At 39.0% G+C, this 21,850-nt stretch overlaps 1 protein-coding gene across 1 annotated transcript; it reads right to left on the minus strand.

Annotated features, from left to right (window-relative positions):
* Nucleotides 1–369: 369 nt before the first annotated feature.
* LOC113443584 (phosphatidylinositol transfer protein beta isoform-like) lies at nt 370–20,568 on the minus strand. Its single transcript, XM_026711913.2, has 12 exons — nt 20,510–20,568; nt 16,762–16,792; nt 16,402–16,547; nt 16,231–16,322; nt 14,286–14,293; nt 12,481–12,555; nt 9,995–10,078; nt 8,866–8,943; nt 6,646–6,756; nt 5,095–5,217; nt 4,078–4,159; nt 370–1,371 (listed from the first exon to the last, which is right to left on the minus strand). Exons 1-11 carry the CDS (start codon nt 20,527–20,529, stop codon nt 4,112–4,114), a joined length of 816 nt encoding a protein of 271 aa, XP_026567698.1. The 5' UTR covers nt 20,530–20,568; the 3' UTR covers nt 370–1,371; nt 4,078–4,111.
* Nucleotides 20,569–21,850: the final 1,282 nt, after the last annotated feature.

Below are 21,850 nucleotides of genomic sequence, written 5' to 3' on the forward strand. Positions count from 1 at the left end.
GAGTTAATCACCCAGATGGTCTTTCATTGGACAGCACAAATTACAACAGATTATGACAGATCACAAATATCATTGGTGTAGCTTTGTCTCTCAATTGCAATCATGCTTTTCAAACCTCACTTCTTTGGACTGAAAGTGCACGGTCTAGACAGTTCTGCTCTCTGCCTTGTTTTTCAAGTAAAAAATAGAATTCCTATCTTCGGGCCATCAACCCACCAGAAAAGTGCACATTTACACGTGGGACCTTCTGTAGAAAGTCTATAATAATCTGAGATGCAATGTACAAAATGTTTCGTATTGATCTTCAGTGCATTGAGAGAACACATATTACAAAAAAGACTGAAATATAATATTGACTCTCACCCAGTATAAGAATTAAACAAGAACTCAGTTTCAAGTTTATTTAGTTTTACTTTTTTAAAAAAGATTTTCAGTGTTTTCTTTTTTTAAAAAAATACTGTTTCAGATCCTTGAACTACAGCTTAGGGCCCCCGACTCTGTTTCTTTCTCCTTAATCCCCAGAAGCTCGCAATGCTTCTATGCGCCTCTTCCCCAAATAGAAAACCATCTGCGTTCCCCTGCTTCACTGGAACAGGAGGTGGAGGCGAGGGGAAGCAAGGAAAAGCACCCTGAATTAAAGAGAAGGTCCCAGTACTGCTTCAAAGCACAAAAATATAGCAGGAAACTGTCCCATCAAATTTTGATGATGCAGTTTATGCCATGTCTGAAAATCAGATCAAATGGGAGACATATTTCTGCCCGTAACTGGCCCTGCCTAGTGACATGTTTGACTCCAACATGTAGCATGCATAAGAAAATTCCTGGAGCGGAAACTTTATTTTCCCCCCGACACCTTTGGAAGTTGAATGTAGTTTCAAAAAGGGAGAAATAGTTTTCGACAGGCAGCTTAAAACTCTCCACTGTGAAAGAGAAACTAACTATATTCCTAACTTTAAATTTCCCCTCTTCCAATTCAAACCTTTTTTTTTATTTTCCCACTTCCTATAAATTCCCCACCCACCCGCTGAAGTATGATTCTAAAGAATATTCAGATTAATGTTATTAATATTCATGCATTGCTGACTCTGCAGTGTGAAAAAGGAGGTGCCCCCACACCCTGAAAGGTCCTCGGCCCCTTTGATACCCCATTCATGTGGTAAGAACACCTATTAATCCATGATCAGAAAGTAATAGCAATTTCATGGGGCTTCCCAGGTTGGTAAAATCAGGGACAGCTTGGAATATCTTAGGACCAAGTAGATGGAATGAAGGAAAGAACTCATCTCCCCCTTCCTAGGTGATGAGAGGAAAAGGGAGAAGGTGAAGTCCCACAAGGATAGGTCCAATCTCAGGTCAGAATGGGCACTGCATCTAGGATAGAAAAGAGACAGAGAGGAATGAGCAAAATGTAGTATGGAAAAAATTTCAGTCTAAACCTGAACAGGCTAAGTGAAATTCAGTTTTCTTTGACTCACACTTTGCATAAACAAATAGGGATATTCACACCAGGCCTTGGGTAGCAACTGCTTGTGTGCCTAGCTTTCTATTTTTGGATGCTTGGATGATTTATTCAAAACTCCACACATATGAAACAAAGACGGCAGCTTGCAGCCTGTGGAGTCTACCCCTGTTTTAACTAGAAAGTATTTCTTAACCTTGGCAACTTTAAGATATATGAACTTCAACTCAAAAATTCCCCAGTCAGCATGCTCAAAGTCAGAATGGGACAACTTGGTGCAGACCAACTCACCATAATCAACTCACCACAAGATAACTCACTGTGGGATACCTCACTATGGGACAATTCAACAATTCAAGTATTTAAAACAATTAAAAGTTATTTTAATTTTTGTCATTCGTATTTCATTTTGTCCTTCCTCCTGCACCTTTCTTTCTTTAATGGTTCTGTTCCACTATTTCTCTGATATTGGTATAACTCTTGTCCTGCAGTGAGTTGTTGTGCAATGAGTTGACAAGTTGGCCGCGGTGAGTTGCCTGTGGTGAATTGGCCACATTGCCTTAGATCCGTTTAAAGTTGCCAAGGTTGAGCAACACTGAACTAGGATCTTGAATTCCATTAATCAGACCCAACTATGAAATAATAGAAGGAAGCTTGGAGAATAAGCCCCTGCTTTCCTTAAACTAGATGCTATAATACTACCAATTTATATTATAGTCAGCATAGATCAGGAATTCTAACAGAGAAGACTCAGTTGAACTCAAGGAAAAGGCCTCTTTGGCATCCATCCCCATTACAGGAATTAAATTCTGCTTTCAAAATATACACATTGAGCAAAATTCCAGCTATGGCATTTTATTTTAAATTAAGAATATTTTCCTTGCTTTTGTTATACAGTAGGAAATTAAAAACCTTTGCTCCTCTATTACAGTCATCAAGGTGTCCCCTGCAATCATAACATAAGTTTTTCCCAGTTTAGATCTATTTTGGATATGTGGTCTTAGCTGACAATGGAAGACAATAGAAGATGTGTATTGATGAGTACAAACTATTCCTGGTTACCAAATGCTATTCCTCCCCCCTCCAATTTTACTTGAACAAAAGAACTACTTTAAAAATCTGAGACCTTTCTTTGAGTTTTTGACTAGCATTAGCTAAAGAGCTATAGTGGCATAGTGGTTAGAATACAGTACTGTAGGTTAGTCTGGAGTTTGATCTTAAGTCAATCTGGAGTCCTGATAGGGCTCAAGATTGACTTAGCCTTCCATCCTTCTGAGATCAATAAAATGAGGACCCCAATTGTTAGGGGAAATATGTTGACCGTGTAAACTGCTTAGAGATGGTGTATAGCACTTTGAAGCAGTGTATAAGTCTAATTACTGTTGCTATTTCTAATGTATAGTAAGTCCCCAAAATAAAGATTTTTAAATTTTACCATTGTGGAAGAGACTCCTGAGCCCCAAACTTGTTCTTTTGGGACACCAGGCTATAATCTTCAAAGGGGATCTTTCAATCAAGATGTCTGCCATTTAACTTTTAAAGCAGATTCCTTGTGGCTTGCCTGCTTATTGCCTCTGTGCTTACGTTCTATGTTTTAAAGAGAAATTTATAGTACAAATTAATTTAACCTTCTTTAAAAAAAATTCTATGGGCTGTTTCTGTTTTATAATTACATAAATCAATTTAGACATACAAATAAAGATTAAGTTGAATGCTAACTGAAAGATTTAAACCAGCTTTCCTCCATCAGATGTTTCAGATTGTAAGTCATAGGCTGTCCAAGAACAAACGGAGTTTGAACTCAACACATCTGAAAGATACCAAACTGAGGAAATTAAATTTATGCTTTGATGATTAAAAAATAGAGCTACTATGAATCTGCAATCCCTATATTTTATTTGAATTTATAGTTCTGATCAAAAGGTTTCAAAAGTAATGCAGTGCAAATTACGAAGTGGCCTGAAAATATCCGTCCTAATTTTAGCTTTGTATGTTCATCTTTCACAAAGATGATCTACATCATATTGACCACATCTGCACAGCCAGGCCTCTGCTGAATAAGATGTGACAAAACTTTTCCGGTGCAAGCAGCCCTCTCCCAGTTGATTCAAGTAAGTGAGGAAATCAATAATTAGCTCTAATTTCCTGTTTAACCCAAGCCAAATTTTAAATCATGAATTAATATCTTAGCTTGCACTAAAGTAGGCATATTATTATCATGTTTTGTTCTGTGCCTTTGAGTAAGCGTTGACTCCTGATGGCTGCCTGGACAAGTACTTGCAATTTTTTTGGTAAGGTTTTTCAAAAGTGTTTGCCATTGTTTTATTTGGGGGGTGGGGTGGGTGGGCTAGAGAGAATGACTGGCTCAGAGTCACCCAGCTAGGTGGAACTAAAACTCATAGTCTCCTGGTTTCTAGCCTAACTCTTTAACCACCACACCAAAATGGCTCTCTATGGTCAACTATAATCTTTCTTTAGTTTACTTGCACTGTAGTGGCAGGAGCAAAGGCTGTGTGTGGCAAATATCTTGTATTTCTATTGCATTAAGCTAATACATGAATAAAACTCCCTGCATTTTTTCCAGCATGCTTATTTATTCCACTTCTGCTTTTTCCAACCTTGTCATTTCTTCCCCTAGGCAGTAGGGGGCACTCATTCATCCCCGACAGTCATGCCTCTCACTGTGCCCTTCTGGCGGATCTGCAACAAAATACAGAATTTCTTATTGAATGGCTCTCTTGCAAGAATAATTTCCTAATGGGTCTGGCCCACTTCTCCTACCCTTAATTCCGCTTGTGAAGTAAGTCAAAACAATTTTGTGTTCCCTAGCAGTAATCAGGTACAACTGAATTCAAATGTATTTCCATATTTTAATCATAGATGGCTGTTTATGAATATACAACCAAACAGGCAAACATGTAGAACAGTGTTTTTTAATCTTGGCAATTTGAAGATAGTTGGACTTTAACTCCCAGAATTCTCCAGCCAGCATGGACCAAGAGGCTACCTTTCCTTTTTAATTAATTGGTATCAAAAGCACAAAATAGCAATATTTATGGGAAATAACTGGGCCAGTTTTTAAAAATAAACTGTATTTGAAAAGTTTCTGGTGGAGGGGGTCGAAATCTTTCCAACTTGAAGCAGATGATTTAAGCCCTTCACAATGTAGTATCACTAAAATCTGGTGGTTTTGTTGCTGTTACTATACTTGCTCTTAGCCCAAAAGCTGAGAAGTAATGTTTTTAATATTAATTCCAGCAACAATAGCTTGGAGAAAAAGTATATCACACAAAAAGGATGGGAAGACATTGCATATGGATCACATATACCCCTCCCATATTACTATTATTAATGTAATCTTTTTACATCTTTTTACTGCAAAGAAAAAGTCTTTTTAAAAAAACTTTCTCATTATTTGCATTCTTTTAATAAAGCATAATTTTGAAGAAAAAAAAGTGCTTGCTTCATGTTTAGCTAGGATGTTTCGTTTTATAAAATATCCTTATATTCATCTCCTTCTATAGAAGAATAGAATGTCTTTTGTTACAGCAGAGACTTTTCTTGGGGAAAGAAAGCTACTCTGCTACCCTATCCAGTACATACTCTACTCCCAAACTGGTAACCATCCTTAGCACCTCATCAAGCTCTTTCTGCGTCTCGTCCTCCATCCGCCGGATGTCAGCCATGCTTAAATCCACCCACTTATCCAACCAGCAAAACAGCTGCCTATGGAAGTTGGTAAAGAGGCGTCTTTCTTGCTGTCAAAGGGGAAAGAGAAGCTTTTAAGAAACTGAGATGCTGAGAATACAAGGGGAATGAAAAGAAGCTTCCTAAGTCTTTAGACATCAAAGTCACAACAATAAATCTAGGTAGGTTCTTCAGACTGAAAAGCAAGACAGCAGCCACAGGTAGTCCTCAACTTACGACCAACAATTAAGCCCAAAATTTTTGTGGCTAAGCAAGACAGTTGTTAAGTGAGTTTTGACCCCATTTTACAACCTTTCTTGCCATATTTCTTAAGTGAATCACTGAAGTCGTTAAATGAGTAACACGGCTGTTAAGTGAATCCGGCTTCCTGATTGACTTTGCTGCTCAGAAGATTGCAAAAAGGGATCATGAGGATGCCCAGACAATGCAACTGTCATAAATACATGACAAGCTACTAAGGGTCTGAATGTGCATCACGGAACCATGGGAACATTGCAATGGTTGTACATGTGAAAAGCAGTGATGTCACTTTTTTCAGCGTTGTAACTTCGAACAGTCAGTAAATGAATGGGTTGTAAGTCTAGGACTACCCATAGTTACCGTATTTTCCGGACTATAAGATGCTCCAAAGTATAAGACACACCTAGCTTTTAGGGAGGAAAAGAAGAAAAAAAAAATCTGCCTCCCAACAATTTGCCTCCTTGCCTGGTCAGCTTCAGCACAGCCTGATTAGCACAAGCAGCTGATTGTCGGTTGGATTGGTCTCCCAATGATCAGCTGTTTTAGGCTGCAGGGAATGCCATTGCCTATTGCCACCTCTGTGTGCCCCATTTTCGGCCTCTGCATCCCATTTTCGGCCTCTGCATCCCATTTTCGGCCTCTATGCACCCTGATTTTGGCACCCTTGTTTTGATCCCTGCTGCCTGGAACGGGCAGAAAATGGGGCCTGCGAAGACTGAAAACAGTATGCAGAGGCTGAAAATGGAGCACCTGGATGTGGCAATAGGTGATGGCGATCTATGCAGCCTAAAACAGCTGATCCTTGGGAGGCCGATCCAAACGACAATCAGCTGCTTGTGTAATTAGGCTGTGCTGAAGCTGACCAGGCTGTTTGCTCTTTGCTGCAAGGAGGCAAATTGCTGGGAGGCAGAGGCTGGCAGGTGGGGATCAGCGGGTGGGTGGGGCTTTGGCAACATTCGCTGTATAAGACGCACAGACATTTCCACCCACTTTTTTTGGGGGGGGGGAGTGTGTCTTAATACACCAAAAAATACGGTAATTCTATGCTTCTCCTAAGAAAATGTCCCGATCTACCAGATTACACTTCTCTATCTTATTATGCCATAAAAAGCAGTATCACCTGGATGTTACTGGTGGGAGAGGGGCTTTCCCCCTCAAACAGAACTTTGGATTCCACTTCTGTTCAAACCAGCAAATTTTGTCAAAGTGGAGCAAGCAACTGTCCACTTTGAACTCACCTTTTGGATAAACTTTTCCACCCTTCCCTGAAGGCCCCACCAGCGGAACTTCACAGTCACAAGTTTGTAGGCACACATGTGGGGGCAATTTTCATTATTGGCTAGTTCCCGCTAAAAGGAACAAAAAACAAATTAAAAAAAGAAACAGGTGGAGGGAAGAGAGAGAATAAAATCAGAAGAATTACGGCAGAGCCAGGATGTGCTATTTCGGACAAGCCAAAAGTGCGCATGGCCTTTCATATAGCATACCCAAAGTCACACTTCTCCAAATGGATAGGCCAGAAAAACAAATGAAATGTCTAGAATACTCTACCTGACTCTGTAGTTTCTTCCCCAAACCCCAAGAGCTTTAACCTTAGACTGTTTACTATTGACCTCACCCCTTTCCTAAGAGGTCTGTAGGGGGCGTGCATAAGCGCACCAACGTGCCTCCCTGTCCTATTGTTTCTTTTTTATTTTTCTTAAATGTATCCATTTCATGCATTCATAACTATGTTTATACTTATACCTATTATCTTGTAAGCAATTGACAAATCAAATAAATAAATAAATAAATTTCATGGATTTGGTTTGTAATTTGTTACAGGTAATCCTCGCTTAGTGACCACTTAGCGATCACTTAATTGCAAAAGGCTCTGAATGTCACTTCCCAGTTATTAAGTAAACTGCCAGTCACTAAGGCATCATGTGACCACAACCTGTGATTATATTCTGCATTCGCTCTGCTTGTCAGATGCTTGCTGTGAAGCAAATAAATGGCAAATGACAATGCTCCAAAGGTTGTAAATTCATCTCAAATGTGAAGCTCCCAAATGGCAATCATGAGATGCTGGGATGGTCATAATTGTGAGACTTGGACACAAAGCCAGTTTTTTAAAAAAACTCTAATGGTTATTAAACAAGGCATTCAGCAAGCGAGGACTACCTGTACTATCATCTCATTGCAATCATGTATGGCAAGGGTCTTCAAACTTGACAGCTTTAAGACGTGTGGACTTCAACTCCCAGAATTCCTGAGCTAACATGATTGGAGGAGGAATTCTGGGAGTTGATCCACAAGTCTTAAAGCTGTCAAGTTTGAAGACCCCTGATGTAAGGTATACTCCTCCTGACACGGGAAAGCATGCAGAGCACATGGAATTTATGGAGTAGGAAAGGAAAGAGGCCTTGGATGGGAGCATGCGGCATCATCTGAACTCAATTGCCTTTCCCATTATAGTGGGATACTGGGGAATTTTTCTAGACTTTTTTCTCTATAGCCCTTGGCTGGACCCAGCCCCATTTTAAACTCATGCTGATTTCTCCCCCATTCCAAACCGGGCTCAGTTCTATTCAGAGTTTCCTGATGAAAAAACAGGTAGACTGAGTTACAAGCCACTTTATATAATTACCCATTTCCATCATTCTAATGAATTGGAAAGGATTTCATTAAAAATTGTAATATCTTTCAAGCTTGGAGAGGACCTAGGTCTTCCCCGCCCCTCATGCTAGAAATTTAAAATAATGTTTCTCTTGGGTGAAACACCTGAGAGGAACCTGGGGGAGGCAGAAACAGCAGATAATAGTAAATTCAAATTTCCCACATGATTTTTTCTTATCCAGTTTGCATTTCTCAACAAATAATGTACTTGGGGGAAAAACTTTATTCTTCCAGACAACCTTTCAAGCAAAGAAAAGCAAGATTTCTTTTCTTTAAGGAGTTCGTGTTGGGCTGAGAAAGCAGTGGGTGATCTGAGACCCTCAGATGTATTTTAAGGCAAGGCAATCAATCTAGATCTTCCCGCTATTAATCTGTCATCTTCATCCTGATGTTTTCCAGATGGAAGCTGGGAATGATGGGAGTTGAACAGCAGCATTTTTAGAAGGTGTCGAATTGTGGAAGGCTAGTCTAGCAAAGCAGGTGAGTTCTGTGGAATAACAACACCTCTAAAACATATGGGGCAGCTTAAGTGAGAGAGCCCAGTGTAAGTCTTATAGTTGTATGGAAAAAAGCAGGATTGATCTCCTATTTTGGATGAGAAACAACCTGATAATCACGAATACTTGGTTGGTCAAACCAAATCTGGGAGACTCTAGTGAAGTTGCTTCCCATCAAACCTCTCTTGGAATTTAGAATGCCTGAAATCTGGGGAGAGCGGGGAAGAGTTGGGAGGGAGGAGGGCAGGCAATAAAAGATGTACTACAAAGCCAGTGTCCTTCTTTTCTTGGGATAGATATTACCTTCCAGTCAGGGCCGAGGGGACCTCTATCGGTCTTCAGAGATTTGAAAAGAGCTGGATCTTCATCTGGTTTGTAATCCTGAAAGAGAAAAGAGTTGAGAAAAGGTGGCAGCGTGTAGGACAGAAATCCTAGGAAACAATGATGCTAGGAAGAATCCAGATATCTATTTTTTCCTCCATTCAGATGACAATTTTTTTTAAAAAAATAGCCAGAACAACTCAGCACATCTCCTGCTGGTTGAGCAGAAACAACTAACTTACTGTATTTTTTGGAGTATAAGACACTCTTTTTCCACCCCATCCAAAGTGGGTGGAAATGTCTGTGTGTCTTATACAGTGAATGTTGCCGAAATCCCACCCATCCGCCATCCCCCACCCTTTGGCCTCTGCCTCCCAGCAATTTGCCTCCTTGCAGCAAACAGCCCGTTTCAGCTTCAGCACAGCCTGATTAGCACAAGCAGCTAATAGTTGGTTGGATCGGCTTCTCAACGACCAGCTGTTTCAGGTTGCAGGAATTGCTATCAGCTATTGCTGCACCCGTGGGCCCCATTTTCAGCCTCCACGCACCCCATTTTCAGCCTTCAAATGCACCATTTTTCACCCGTTTTGATCCCCACTGCCCAGAATGGGCCAAAAATGGGGTATGTGGAAGCCAAAAATGGGATGCCCAGGCAATAGGTGGTGATCCCTGCAGCCTGAAACAGCTGATTGTCAGGAGCTAAACAGGCTGTGCTGAAGCTGACCAGGCTGTTTGCTGCAAGGAAGTAAATTGCTGGGAAGCAGAGGCAGAGGCAGATTTTTTCCTCTCCCCAAAAGCTAGTTGCATGTTATACTTCAGAGCATCTTATACTCCGAAAATACGGTAGCTATAGAGGAAGGTTGAAAAAAAGGCAATGTTTAACATCTAAAAGCCAGTGAAAAGCAAAAGAGACTGAGAATGATCCCAGAACTTTAGCAAGCAGTTAGTGAAACTGGTATAAGTCTCATCACTGTTGCCACAAAAAATGAATTATCCGTAGCCCACAGGTGTTTTCCCAGTCCTCTTTTTATGACCCCAAATTGCCCTGCCTTTATCTCAGGTCACCCATCTTGCCAACTGTCAAGGAACAGCCCAGACAGTATCTTCTTACTTCATCTGATACTTGTGTCCGATCACCAATGTCTATGTGAACAATTTCCACATCTTTCCAAGTATCTGCATCCAGCCCATGGACCTGCAAAAGGAGAAATTACAATTTCAGAAGTTTCTGACAATATCAAAGACAAATGATTCTGGAGAACTTCTGCTTATGTTTTATACATACTGTTTGGACAGTGACTGAGTTCACACCTCATAATAAGGAAGGCAACTTTTACTGGCTTTTGAGTAGGCTACCTAGAATTGCAAAAAGAAGTCGGTGGGAATGCAGGCTAATTCTGTGGACTGCCAATTGCCGGCAGTTTGATCCTCACTGGTTCAAGGTTGATTTAGTCTTCCATCCTTCCGAGGCTGGAAAATGAGGACCCAGATTGTTGGGAGCAATATGCTGACTCTGTAAACTGCTTAGAAAGGACTGTAACACACTGTGAAGCGGTATATAAGTGCTATTGCTATTGAATGTTAATTGTAATTAAAATGATTACTATAATTGCTCTCTGTTCATTGAGTGAAAAATCATCATTAAATATTTTAAATGAAAAATGAATAATTCGCAGTTCCATAATTTACAGTTTGATAACAAATTCTAGATATGGATCACCCTATGGCCGTTTATGAAGCACCAACAAATTACTTTAGTGAGTTTTTGCTCAGGTTAATGGCTATATATAGATCAGATAATCATGGTTTCAGAACATCCAACCAGTTTGAAACTATGTCTTTGCTGGCTCACTGATTATAAATACAGTATAATATGATGTATGAACAGGGTAAGTATTCATGATTTTTTTAATTCCATCATAGTTTGCTATAAGGTCTTTTTCAAGCATTTAACCAAGACATAGTTATGTAAATTAAGAGTTGTTTTTTTAAAAAAGAAATTTTTTTTGGCATTAGCTAGGAAATTTTAAATGAACCATGGAAATTGTGCTTGTCTAAAAGACTAGTTTATATCTCTGGCTTCTTTAACAAAAGAAATATGGTTTGTGGGAATGCAGCGAGGATCTAAAATTGCTGCCAGATTTCTTTTAAAAATCTGTTGGGATCATCAGATACTCTTCTCTAACTGCCTTCCCTTAAAGAACAGGTGGGTGGCATATGGGAATGCTATCTTCTTGGAGATTTCTATCAACTTTTGGAATGTTTTGTTCAAGACTTTTTCCAATTTTTTTCTATAACATATTGTCATTTCTATGATACATTCTATGATACCTTGCATTTTCTTGGACTTTTAAATAACTTTGAATGCTAACCTATCTAGGTTTTGTATTACTTCTTTTTGTATATTGCCCTATAGAATGTTGGGCTACTTTGTAAATCATGATAAAACATAATTCTTTTGATTTAGAGGTACTGTGTCAAGCAAGCTCTTGCCCCAGCTTCTTTGCTTTTTAAAAACATCTTTTTACTCTTAAGTGCTTTATTCCCTATTAATTGTGTCACACATTGCATGAAAATCTCAAGTTGATCCTCTGCCTAGACAACACAAGCCAGTTCTGGAAAGATAGTTTTATTTCTGGAAAACCAGACTCACTCCCTAAAGAATCAAATCAGTCTTTTCCAGAACTCCCAAAGAGAACACTGGCACGTTCTATGCCTTTAAAATTGAGTTTAACACATTCCTATTATAATAACACACAGTTCAGCTATAATTAAAGTGGATTTGCACACCATATTAAATACAAACCTGAATGACTGGATTTGAACAATATGGCAAACCCCAAGGAAATAAAGCATAGCTTTATTTCCCATGTCACACTAAGCCAATAAGCATACAATCAGTTCAAAACCTCTCTTCTACATAATTAGCCAGGCGTGAAAATAAATGCTGATAGGGATATGTAAAGCTGAAATTCTGACCTGCAATGATTCAACTGTTCCAAAGGTTTTCTGGAAGCTAACAATACAGAATTAATCTGTGATGTTCTGAACATCCCTTAATCACTGATTAACCAGTTATATTTCTGGGTAATAAAACTTGAACCCAGCAATACAAGATCTAATTGCCTATACAAGTAGTCCTTGACATACAATTGAGCCCACAATTTCTATTGCTAAGACAGACAGATCAATGAGTTTTGCTCCATTTTATGAGCTTTCTTGCCCAAGTTGTTAAGTGAATCACTGCAATCGTTACAATTAGTAATATGGTTGTTAAGTGAATCTGGCTTCCTCATTGACTTTGCTTGTCAGAAGGTTGCAAAAGGTGATCACATCATCCTGGAACATTATAACCATCATAAATGCTTGCCAGTTGCCAAGCGTCCAAAGTTTGATCATATAACCAAAGGGATGCTGCAATGGTTGTAAGTCTGAAAAATGGTCAGAAGTCACTTTTTTCAGTGCCTCTATAACTTTGAATGGTCACTAAACAAATGGTTGTTAAGTCGAGGACTACTTGTATAGAACAGAGTTAGGATTAAGGCACACCAATTCTTTGCACAAACAATCTGTTAAGATTTGCATGCTTCCACTTACATTTTCTTGTTCACCTAAATCCGGTTTGTGCCATGTTTCAATTTTGACAAAGAAATCATCCTTCATGTACTCGTTCTATCAAAGAGAAGGAAAGAAGGTTACAAGAATTCTTGATGCTGACAATAGAACCTGCAAACACTTAGGCCACATAGCACTTGTCAGGGATATGTTACCTTAAAATCCCCTGAGTCAATTTATACAACTATGAATTGACTGTAATGATTCAATTCATAGAACCGATAAACCCCATAGGAGGGTATTAGAGCAGGGGTCCTTTATCCCTGGTCTGTGGGCCAGAACTGGGGCCCATTGGGAACTGGTGTATGCAAGGGGCAAGGACCACGGGAAACTCCATTTGTGCAAACAACGAGAGCACGTATGAAACTGTCCCCTCTCCCACCCACCCTGACCCAGCAGAAAACGGGAAAGGAAGATATTAAGAAAGAGAGGGATATAAACTGGAATGAGAAAAGATATAGGGAAAAGAGGGGGAGGAGAAGCAGTAAGAAACAGGTGCATGAAATAAAGAAATACAGAAATAGTAAAATGTTGAAAAGAAATGGTTTTTTTCAGAGATAATGGTTGATGAATTAAAAAGGGGATTCTGCAGGGTGACAAGGGGTAATAAGAATATTTCTGCAATTAAAAATATTTAGAAAATAGGGTAATATAGATATTGATAACTTATTAAAAATTAAGGGGGGGAAATATGCTGCGGAATCCAAATGAAAAGATGTAATGATTATTATTGTAACTTCTTAAAAATAATGGTTTATTGGGAATCAAGATGAGGGAATAAAGGTATATTTTAACCACTGAGGTGTCACACTCAAAGCAGTAAAAGGGGGGAAACCTATACTTGTTTTTTTTCTTTAGTGTTAAAACTTGTATTAATTTAGAATTTATAAAAAGAATGTGTAATGGAAAGGGAATATGACCAACTAAATTAATAAGAACCAACTAAATTAATAAGTCAATATAGACCATTAAAAGCAAGGATAGACATTGGCAACCTATTATTATTATTATTATTATTATTATTATTATTATTATTATGCAAACATATTGTTTATCTTTATTTTTAAAATAAATATTAAAGAATTATATTTGAAATAATTGAAATGAAATAAAAAGATGTTTCGATTGAGATTAATGAAAGAGGCTAGAATTAATATGTTTGTTTCTCTCAATACTGAAAATATGGAATGGAAAAGGTAATAATAGAATTAAGTATGCATATATGAATATATAATTGCTGTCATATTTGTATGTAAAGGTGATGACCCGGAAATATGTTGTCCACTAAAAAGAGATTTTTGTTTTTATGTGAAAAACTAAATAAAATTTGTTAAAAAAAAAAGAATTCTTGGTGCTGACAATAGAACCTGCAAACACTTAGCACTTGTCAGGGATATGTTACCTTAAAATCCCCTGAGTCAATTTATACAATTATGAATTGACTGTAATGATTCAATTCATAGAACCGATAAACCCCATAGGACGGTATTAGAGCAGGGGTCCTTTATCCCTGGTCTGTGGGCCAGATCTGGGGTCCATTGGGAACTGGTGTATGCAAGGGGCAAGGACCACGGGAAACTCCATTTGTGCAAACAACGAGAGCACGTATGAAACTGTCCCCTCTCCCACTCACCCTGCTGCCAGCAGTTCGCATAGCCAGAAAGGTTGGGGACAGTGGTATTAGAGGAAACAGATGTGCTCATAAGGCTAGGGACGTTTTGTGGGTGGGGAGGAATAACCAGGGAAAATACCCCCTTCTAGAGCTACTCATTTCCGAAGTCACTTACCGTAATAACTGCAGCAGATGAGGCCAAAATAAGGGAAAAAGACAAAAAGCATATTAGTGGGCAAAAACAGAAAATCTTGCTAAATTACATCTTATTATTTTCCCCATTAATAAAAGTACATTAATAACAATGCATTCTAGAATCCAGCAGCCAGTAAGCAAGAGGCTACAGCCGTCAGAGCCGAGAAGGTCGAAATGGCAAAATGGGGAATGTTTTTGCGTCCAAGCATTGCATTTAATTTTGGCGGGGGAGGGCTCAGGGCCCACTGGTCTGAAGGATGATGCCAAGAGAACAGGCTACACAATTCAGATCCTGGATTTTCTATTTTTTTTCCTGGGTTACAGGGTTTGGACACTTTTCTTTCCTTTTTTAAAAACTATGCTAAACTTTTATTATGGATTTCATGTTGCTGATTTTTTTTTAGGCGAATGCATATGAAAAAGGCCACAGGTGGCCAATCCAAGGTATTGAGAATTAGCAGGTTCGTGTTCATGTGATGCTAACATCATAGGAAGTGAATTGGAGAATACAACAGGAATGATCTCATGCCCTTCTAAATGCTTCATTGCCCTCTTTGCCAATTTTGTAGGTCTTTGGTATTTTCAGATTACATGCAGTAACAGTGACAACAATAAACTTAAACGGAGAACTGTTTGCAAATTATGCCAAGCTCCATTCACTGAACAAGCAAGGTTATGGCGAATGGGTGCTCCCTGAGTCCTCTGTCAAGACACTGTCTATTTGCCATTGGAAATGTACAGGGAGTCCTCTACTTACAACAGTTCATTTACTGACCATTCGAAGTTACAGTGGTACTGAAAAAAATGACTTACAATCATTTTTCACACTTATGAACATTGAAGTATCCCCACGGTCACATGATTTGCATCTGAATGCTTGACAACTGACCTCACATTTATGACGGTTGGGATATCCCAGGATCATGTAATCACCTTATGCGACCTTCTGACAAGCAAAGTCAATGGGGAAACCAGATTCACTTAGTGTTACTAATTTAACAACTGCAGTGATTCACACTTAACAGGTGTGGCACGAAAAGTCATAAAATGAGACATAAGTCACTTAACTAATTTCTCGCTTAACAATATTGGGCTCAAATTTTGGGCTCAGTTGTAGTCGTGAATAAAATTGCCTTATTCAATGAAATATGGAAGTCTGAATGTTTATTTGAATTACACAGCTTCCATCCAAGATGGCGGCACGCGCAGACGCTGCAGCTTTGAGCTGCTGGTGTTATAATGCAGTGGGCAAAAACTTGTCTATACTGGTTGTCATCCGATTTGGTCATGAACAGAAGCGTTTGCAACCTAAGATTCCACTGTATTTTTCTAACCAATGCTAGATCCTTTGTCAACAAAACTGATGAACTAGAGCTATGAATGGCAGCGAATAAGCTCATACGTGACTGTTGTGTGATGATTATCATGAAGACCTGGCTTCATCCACTTGTACTAGATGTGTCAGTGGAACTCCTTAACTGCACCACACACTGCTTCGACAAACGGCAATTCAAATAAAAGCAAAGGTGGAGGACTTTGTATTTACACACATAATGACTGGGGTACTAACAGTAGAGTTACTTATACACACTGTTTTCCCGATGTGGAGTACTTGTTATTTGTCAGCCATTTTATTTACCTTAGGAGTTTTCTGTTATACTTATCACCACTGTCTATATTTCACCTGATGCAAATGTTAGCACAGCGCTAAGTTACATGATGCCATCGAGAGGCAGCAGCAAACTTACCCTGAGGGTGCTTTTGCCGTATTTTGTGTTTCGGGGGAGCTGCACCAAGGGAGACTCATTCAATTTCATTGTACACATGTGCATTGACAATAAAGGTTTGATTTGATTCGATTTGAAAGTCCATAATTTATTTCTGCCAATACTAAAGATGTGTCTTTTCCCCTCCTGCAGGCTTACCCGTCCGACAGTAAGGATAGGCATTCCAGGCTCTTTCGTGGACAACAAGGGACCCCTCTGGGGCAAACATCTTGATGAATCCTGGAACTTTGCTGCAAGAGAAAAAAGCAAGGGAAGCCTTCAGATCATCCAGCATCACCATCACCTGTCCATACCCAGGATGGTTCTTACCTCTGAAGGTGGTAGATCTTATGGGTGTACTGCCCCTGCTCCCCCTCATGTTGGTAGGGTTCATTTTTCAGCACCTCGATTCCTTCACCACCACCAGTGTTGTTCTTACTAGCCTCAGCCACAGAAAATAATTGTCCCACTTGATACTGTAGATGGCAAAAAGATACGGGAGGTGGGGGGAGAGTGGTAAAATTCTGCTTTCCCTGAGGAAAAGGAAAGGCTACTTTTTGTTTGTGAGTGGAGGGCAAAGCAAGCCAGAGTATGGCTAATTCTGGACCATTTTATAGAAGCCCTATGGTATCTTTATCAGTGGGGCTAAGAAGGTTGTGGAATTCTCTCAGAGCAACGTATATAACTCACCTCTTCTACGGAGCAAGGTAGTACCACCCGACTGGATTTTTTTTTTGTTGCGGGGGAAGAAAAGAAAGAGAAGAAAAATAGTTAGATTTTCCCAATTTTCAGTCCCTCCTACCACTACTTTTTATATTTAAAAAAGTGCATGAATGTACTCATACAAATACAGTTTTTAGGTAGAATAGAGTCAGGAGTTTGATCCTGACAGGCTCAAGGGTTCGTTCTTCCGAAATCAGTAAAATGAGGGCCCAGATTGTTGGGGATAAAATGCTGACTCTGTAAACTGCTTAGAGTGTGCTATAAAACACTATGAAGGGTGATATAAGTCTAAGTTCCATTGTTATATTTTATCAACAGCTCAACTGTGATCACTGAATTAGCTGCGAAGGATTCTTCACAAGTCTGCTTACCAGACCAGACAGAACAGATTAAGATTAGATTTTTATTGTTAATTTGCTTTTAGTAGATCTCACAAGAAAAAAAAAACTTTAACAGAACATGATCCTTTTTATTCTTCTGCAATATATATTCCCATTAATCACTAGAATAGTTATTCTCATCTTTCCTGCCTAAAGAGACCCGAGATAAGGGCCTTTCAAATTATTTTGCTTCAACCACAGAATTTTACAGTGCATACAGATAACTACATATTTCCACCTTTTTTAAACATTAACTCCCTTTTAACTCCCCTCCCTTTTTTGCATTAAATTGCTACATAGAAATAGTTATGTACAATTTTGATTGCTAACACTAGAAGCTATCCATCTGGAAACTTTTTAAAGGATGTGACTATGTCCAATGGATAAAATCCATAACTATATTAAGTTACAAAGCAATTTATACTAGATCCTACAGTTTAATTGATGGAGATTATTATTGCACATTGCTTCCCATTTTAAAAAAATGTCAAAGCAATTGTAAACATATATATGTAGGGCACAATTGGTTTCTATTAAACTCTGAACAGGAGGCTTATTTACAGAATTATCATAAACTAAGTGGGTCAGCAATCACTTCTCTATGCTTATTAGATTTGCAAGGCCATCTCACTGCCATGTGACTTAAGGAAGAGGACAAAAACTGTTACAAATACCAAATAACGATAAGGTAACAGAAATAAGAAATTATCCCCATTTTACTTCCACATGAGCTAAGGAAACTTGTCCCAAGGGGTTTTATTTAATTGTAGTAAATAATACACTGGTTTAGGGTTTTGAGAGGACAAATGACTTGATATTTGTGAACCAGAAATTGTGTGTCCTTTTGCACAGGTGCCTAAGAAGCACAACAGATCATTTAAAGGTTTGAAATTTGAAGCATGCATGTTTAAATATTTATTACGTGTGCTAAGGCCTTCTGATTCAAAAAGAGAGTCTAGGCAGCCTGCAAAAGATCAAATATAGACCAAAAACAAAGTAAAAAACCTATCCAGACAAGATAGCAATAATAACATTCAGAAAACACAATACAAGTCCACAAGCAAGCCAACCCCTAACTTAGCAATCCTAATTATCAACCAGGCAAGAACAAAGCTATTATCAACTTTTTAGTCTTTATGAACCCACAGAATAAAGGAAAAATCTCTGAATCCAATTTGAATCTTAGTGGTTTCATAACTATTTTAATGAGGATTTCTTGGACATGATAAAAAGGTGGGTGATAATAGATTATTCTGGGATTTCTTTTTCAATTGTCTAACCTAATATGTTGGTATTTCCTGTTGGCTCTCCCATGCACTAGCCTGAGTCATCTTAGATAGACTTTTGAGCATGAAAGCAATACAAATATATTCCTTTAATTAATTGTATTCAGAACATCTTGTTTTTTCCACAGAGAAGATCATGACAGCAGTTCCTACAATCAATATAAGATTGTAGAGTGAATGTTGAATCGTATTATGTCAATTAGAGCAGGATTTCTTAATTTTCTCTCTCTCTCTCAGGATCCTTTCCACTTTTAAAAATGATAGGGGACAGTGAAAGAGGTCTTGTTTGTATGGATTATATTTATCAATATGTATTATATTAAAAATTAAAATTGACTTATTTGCTGCCACTATTGTTCTCATAATTATTTGATGGGATTTTAATTTGTATTTTTTAACATAGGCTGGCAACAATTTAGATTTTGCAGATTCCTAAAAGGATCTACAGCAGGGTTGTCAAATTCCCAGTCCATGGGCCGGATGCGTCATGCACTGGCCATCCCCACCCCCAGTTTAGGAAAGGGGGAAAAAAGTCACGATATGTCACGTGACTATGACATGAGTTTGACACCCCTGATCTAGAGGGTCTCCTCAGGGATTCTTGAACCACATTTTGAGAAACACTGATCTAGAGGCCTGCATATATACTTAACCAGAATAGAACACAACTTTTCAGACTAAGATCACACACTGTTTACTTAACCATAGTCTACTGACTAATGTACAATTTGCTGAATTCACACAAAATGCTAAACAAATGATCATTTATAAACAATGGCTGAGTTCACACAATACTAAATCAAAACCAATACATCTAAATTAATACTCTATGTAAATCACACTTCACTGTACATGTCTGTAAAATGAAATGTGTGATATAGCCACCCCAGCTGAGAACTGTGAAGAATATTAATTATAAAATCAGGGATCCGAAATTATGGCCCAAATCTCACTAAATTAGACTCCAACTTCTATAAACTCCCAACCAAAATAGCCAGTAACTGATTTGATGGGAAATATAATTCAACATCATCTGGAAGTCACACGTTGCTAATTTCTATTGTAAAATACAACTGAATACATTTTATTCAGAACCAAAACCATTGGGTTGAATGGAACAAACATTCCAGGACTGCAATCTTTCTAATCTAAAATCCTCTGAGATTCTATTGTTTAAGATGAAACAGAAACATAAGAGTTTTGTTCTTATAATCTCAAACATTCTTATTATCTTTTCTCTTAAGATTTCCTGCTATTATCTGTGCTGACATGTTAGCAAAGAAAAATATGTTGCAAACTTCCCCCTATACTGCCTAAGCATGATTTGCGGTGACACTTTGCATTTGCAAATGTCTGGATTTATTCTAAGTTCCGTTAAATCTATTCCTAAAATACAGCAGTTTCTAGATTGAAAAAAGGCAGCCAAGAAACTATTGTGATACTCCCTAACAACCTCTCCTATATTTCTTACTGAAGATTAGTAAGAAATTATTGATGTTGGGAGGGTGTAATTTAGAAGAAAATATCTTCTCTGAAAACAAGGAATGAGTCAGTTCTAAGAAGCAGACAACTGGCTGTGTGGCAGTGTGTTATTCGTAGTCTCCTCAACTGGATGCCATTTGTAAGCAGGAAAGAAGCTGGAGGAATTGTGGTGCTTTCAGTAGTGGTGAGACACAAGAGGAATGATGGCTGGAAATAAAGAACTTTTAATCCAATCCTTCAGTTAAGGCTGTTTAGAAAACAGAAAAAAAGTGCTACTTTGAATTCAAAGTAGTCAAAGAGCCTATTGTATACAAATGTCAGCTCTAAACTAAGGTTGGTAATATTTTCACAGCATCCAAAATATAACATAAAATAGTTCTGGACTATATAACCGTTAGGTGCTACGTAAAACAGTCAAATAAAAAGGGGGGAGGGGTAATCATGTACAGCGGCTCCTGCGACCCTCAGTTACCTATCCCTCTTTCTATGAGCCCCTCCCACCTTCCCATTAACCCTTCCCCCTCCCCCTGCGCACCTCTCACCCACCCCTGCCCCTCCAGTACTTACAACTCTTTAATGAGCACCATCCCTCACACCCTTCCAGCGCCTCGCACGCCCAAAGCACTGTAACTTCTCTTCCTGGTTCCCCCCCTCCCCGGCCATTGACGCCATTTCCGCCCTCACTCCAGCCGCCACTTGCCCAAACCAGCCCCTTACGACGCCATTTCCGCCCTCAACCAGGCTTCTTTTTTTTTTTCCCGGCAGAAGCCGCCGAGGCAATGAATGGGTTGCTGCTTTAGGGCGACGTGGATTGTGGGTGGGTCTTCCTGCCTCTTGATTGACAGGGCAGCCAATTCCGGAAAACGAATGCAACAGGCCACCTCGCAAGGAGGCCTGCGCGGAAGAGTATTGCAGGGTCATGTGAGGATTTCACCCTGAAACACAAAAGCGGGCGAGTTCCGCTGCTGTTAATCAGTTTTTAAGAGATTGGACAACCATTTGTCTGAAATGGTATAGTTTTTCCTGCCTGAGAAGGGGGTTAGAATAGAAGACCCCCAGGGTACCTTCCAACTCTCCTGTTCTGTTGTCTTTGTTTTGAACTAGATCATGGTAGCCTCAAGATGTATTGAAGGCTCATGTTCATTATCCCCTATTGGCTTGGTCCTACTCCCCTTTGAGCCCCAAAACAAGGCAGGGGTAATGCAAGAAATAGTGTTGTGTTCACTATTGCTTAATATATCGCTGAATATCTGTTTGGTCATTTTTGATTGTGCTTTGTTTCTTTGGCTTAGTACTTTGTGTGAACCCACCTTCAGGTGAATAAATTCTTCAACATATTACCTAAACATGAAAAATTGGTTGATTTATTAATCAGATTAAGAAAGTTGAGTGAGGGCAATCAATAACCGTATTCTGCTTATAATCCACTGGTTATAGTCCACAGTGGTAACCAAGGCAGTCAGTGCTGGGTGACACCCTAGTTAGAAATGGCTCTTACCTTGCCTATTTCTGCTTTATGATAATCTCAAGGATGCATGATGTTCCAGCAAACAAGCTTTGAGTGCCACACATAAGCCTGAGGGCGCCTGTATCTCTCTAGGTTTTGGACCATATTTCCCATCCATGGAATTTGAAACCGAATATTTGTTCCCTCTTTATTTTTTAGATCAGGAGTTTAAAACTTTTCCAAGCTGTGGAATGTTTAAAAAAATATCCAAGAATCCCTGATTGAGGAGCAAGACTTAAGAGTGTCAGCTAAAATGGGTCACCAACCTTTTGGACCTCAGGAAAGACCAAACTCAATTTTAAATCCCAGGGACCACTAACCGGTTCTGTGGGCATGGCCTAATTTGTGGGTGTGGCTTGGTGGTCATGCAACTGGCTAGGCATGGCTTGTATGTAAATATT

The sequence above is a fragment of the Pseudonaja textilis genome, chromosome Z (assembly GCF_049901715.1).
Source record: "Pseudonaja textilis isolate UNSWEBS1 chromosome Z, rPseTex1.2, whole genome shotgun sequence".
Lineage (NCBI taxonomy): Eukaryota > Metazoa > Chordata > Lepidosauria > Squamata > Elapidae > Pseudonaja > Pseudonaja textilis.

Coding starts and splice junctions, on each gene's coding strand:
- LOC113443584 (XM_026711913.2), bottom strand. CDS start 20,529: ATGGTGCTCATTAAAGAGTT. Junction 16,793..20,509: donor ATGGTGCTCATTAAAGAGTT/GTAAGTACTGGA, acceptor AAAAAAATCCAG/TCGGGTGGTACTACCTTGCT. Junction 6,757..8,865: donor CCCTCGGCCCTGACTGGAAG/GTAATATCTATC, acceptor TGTTCCTTTTAG/CGGGAACTAGCCAATAATGA.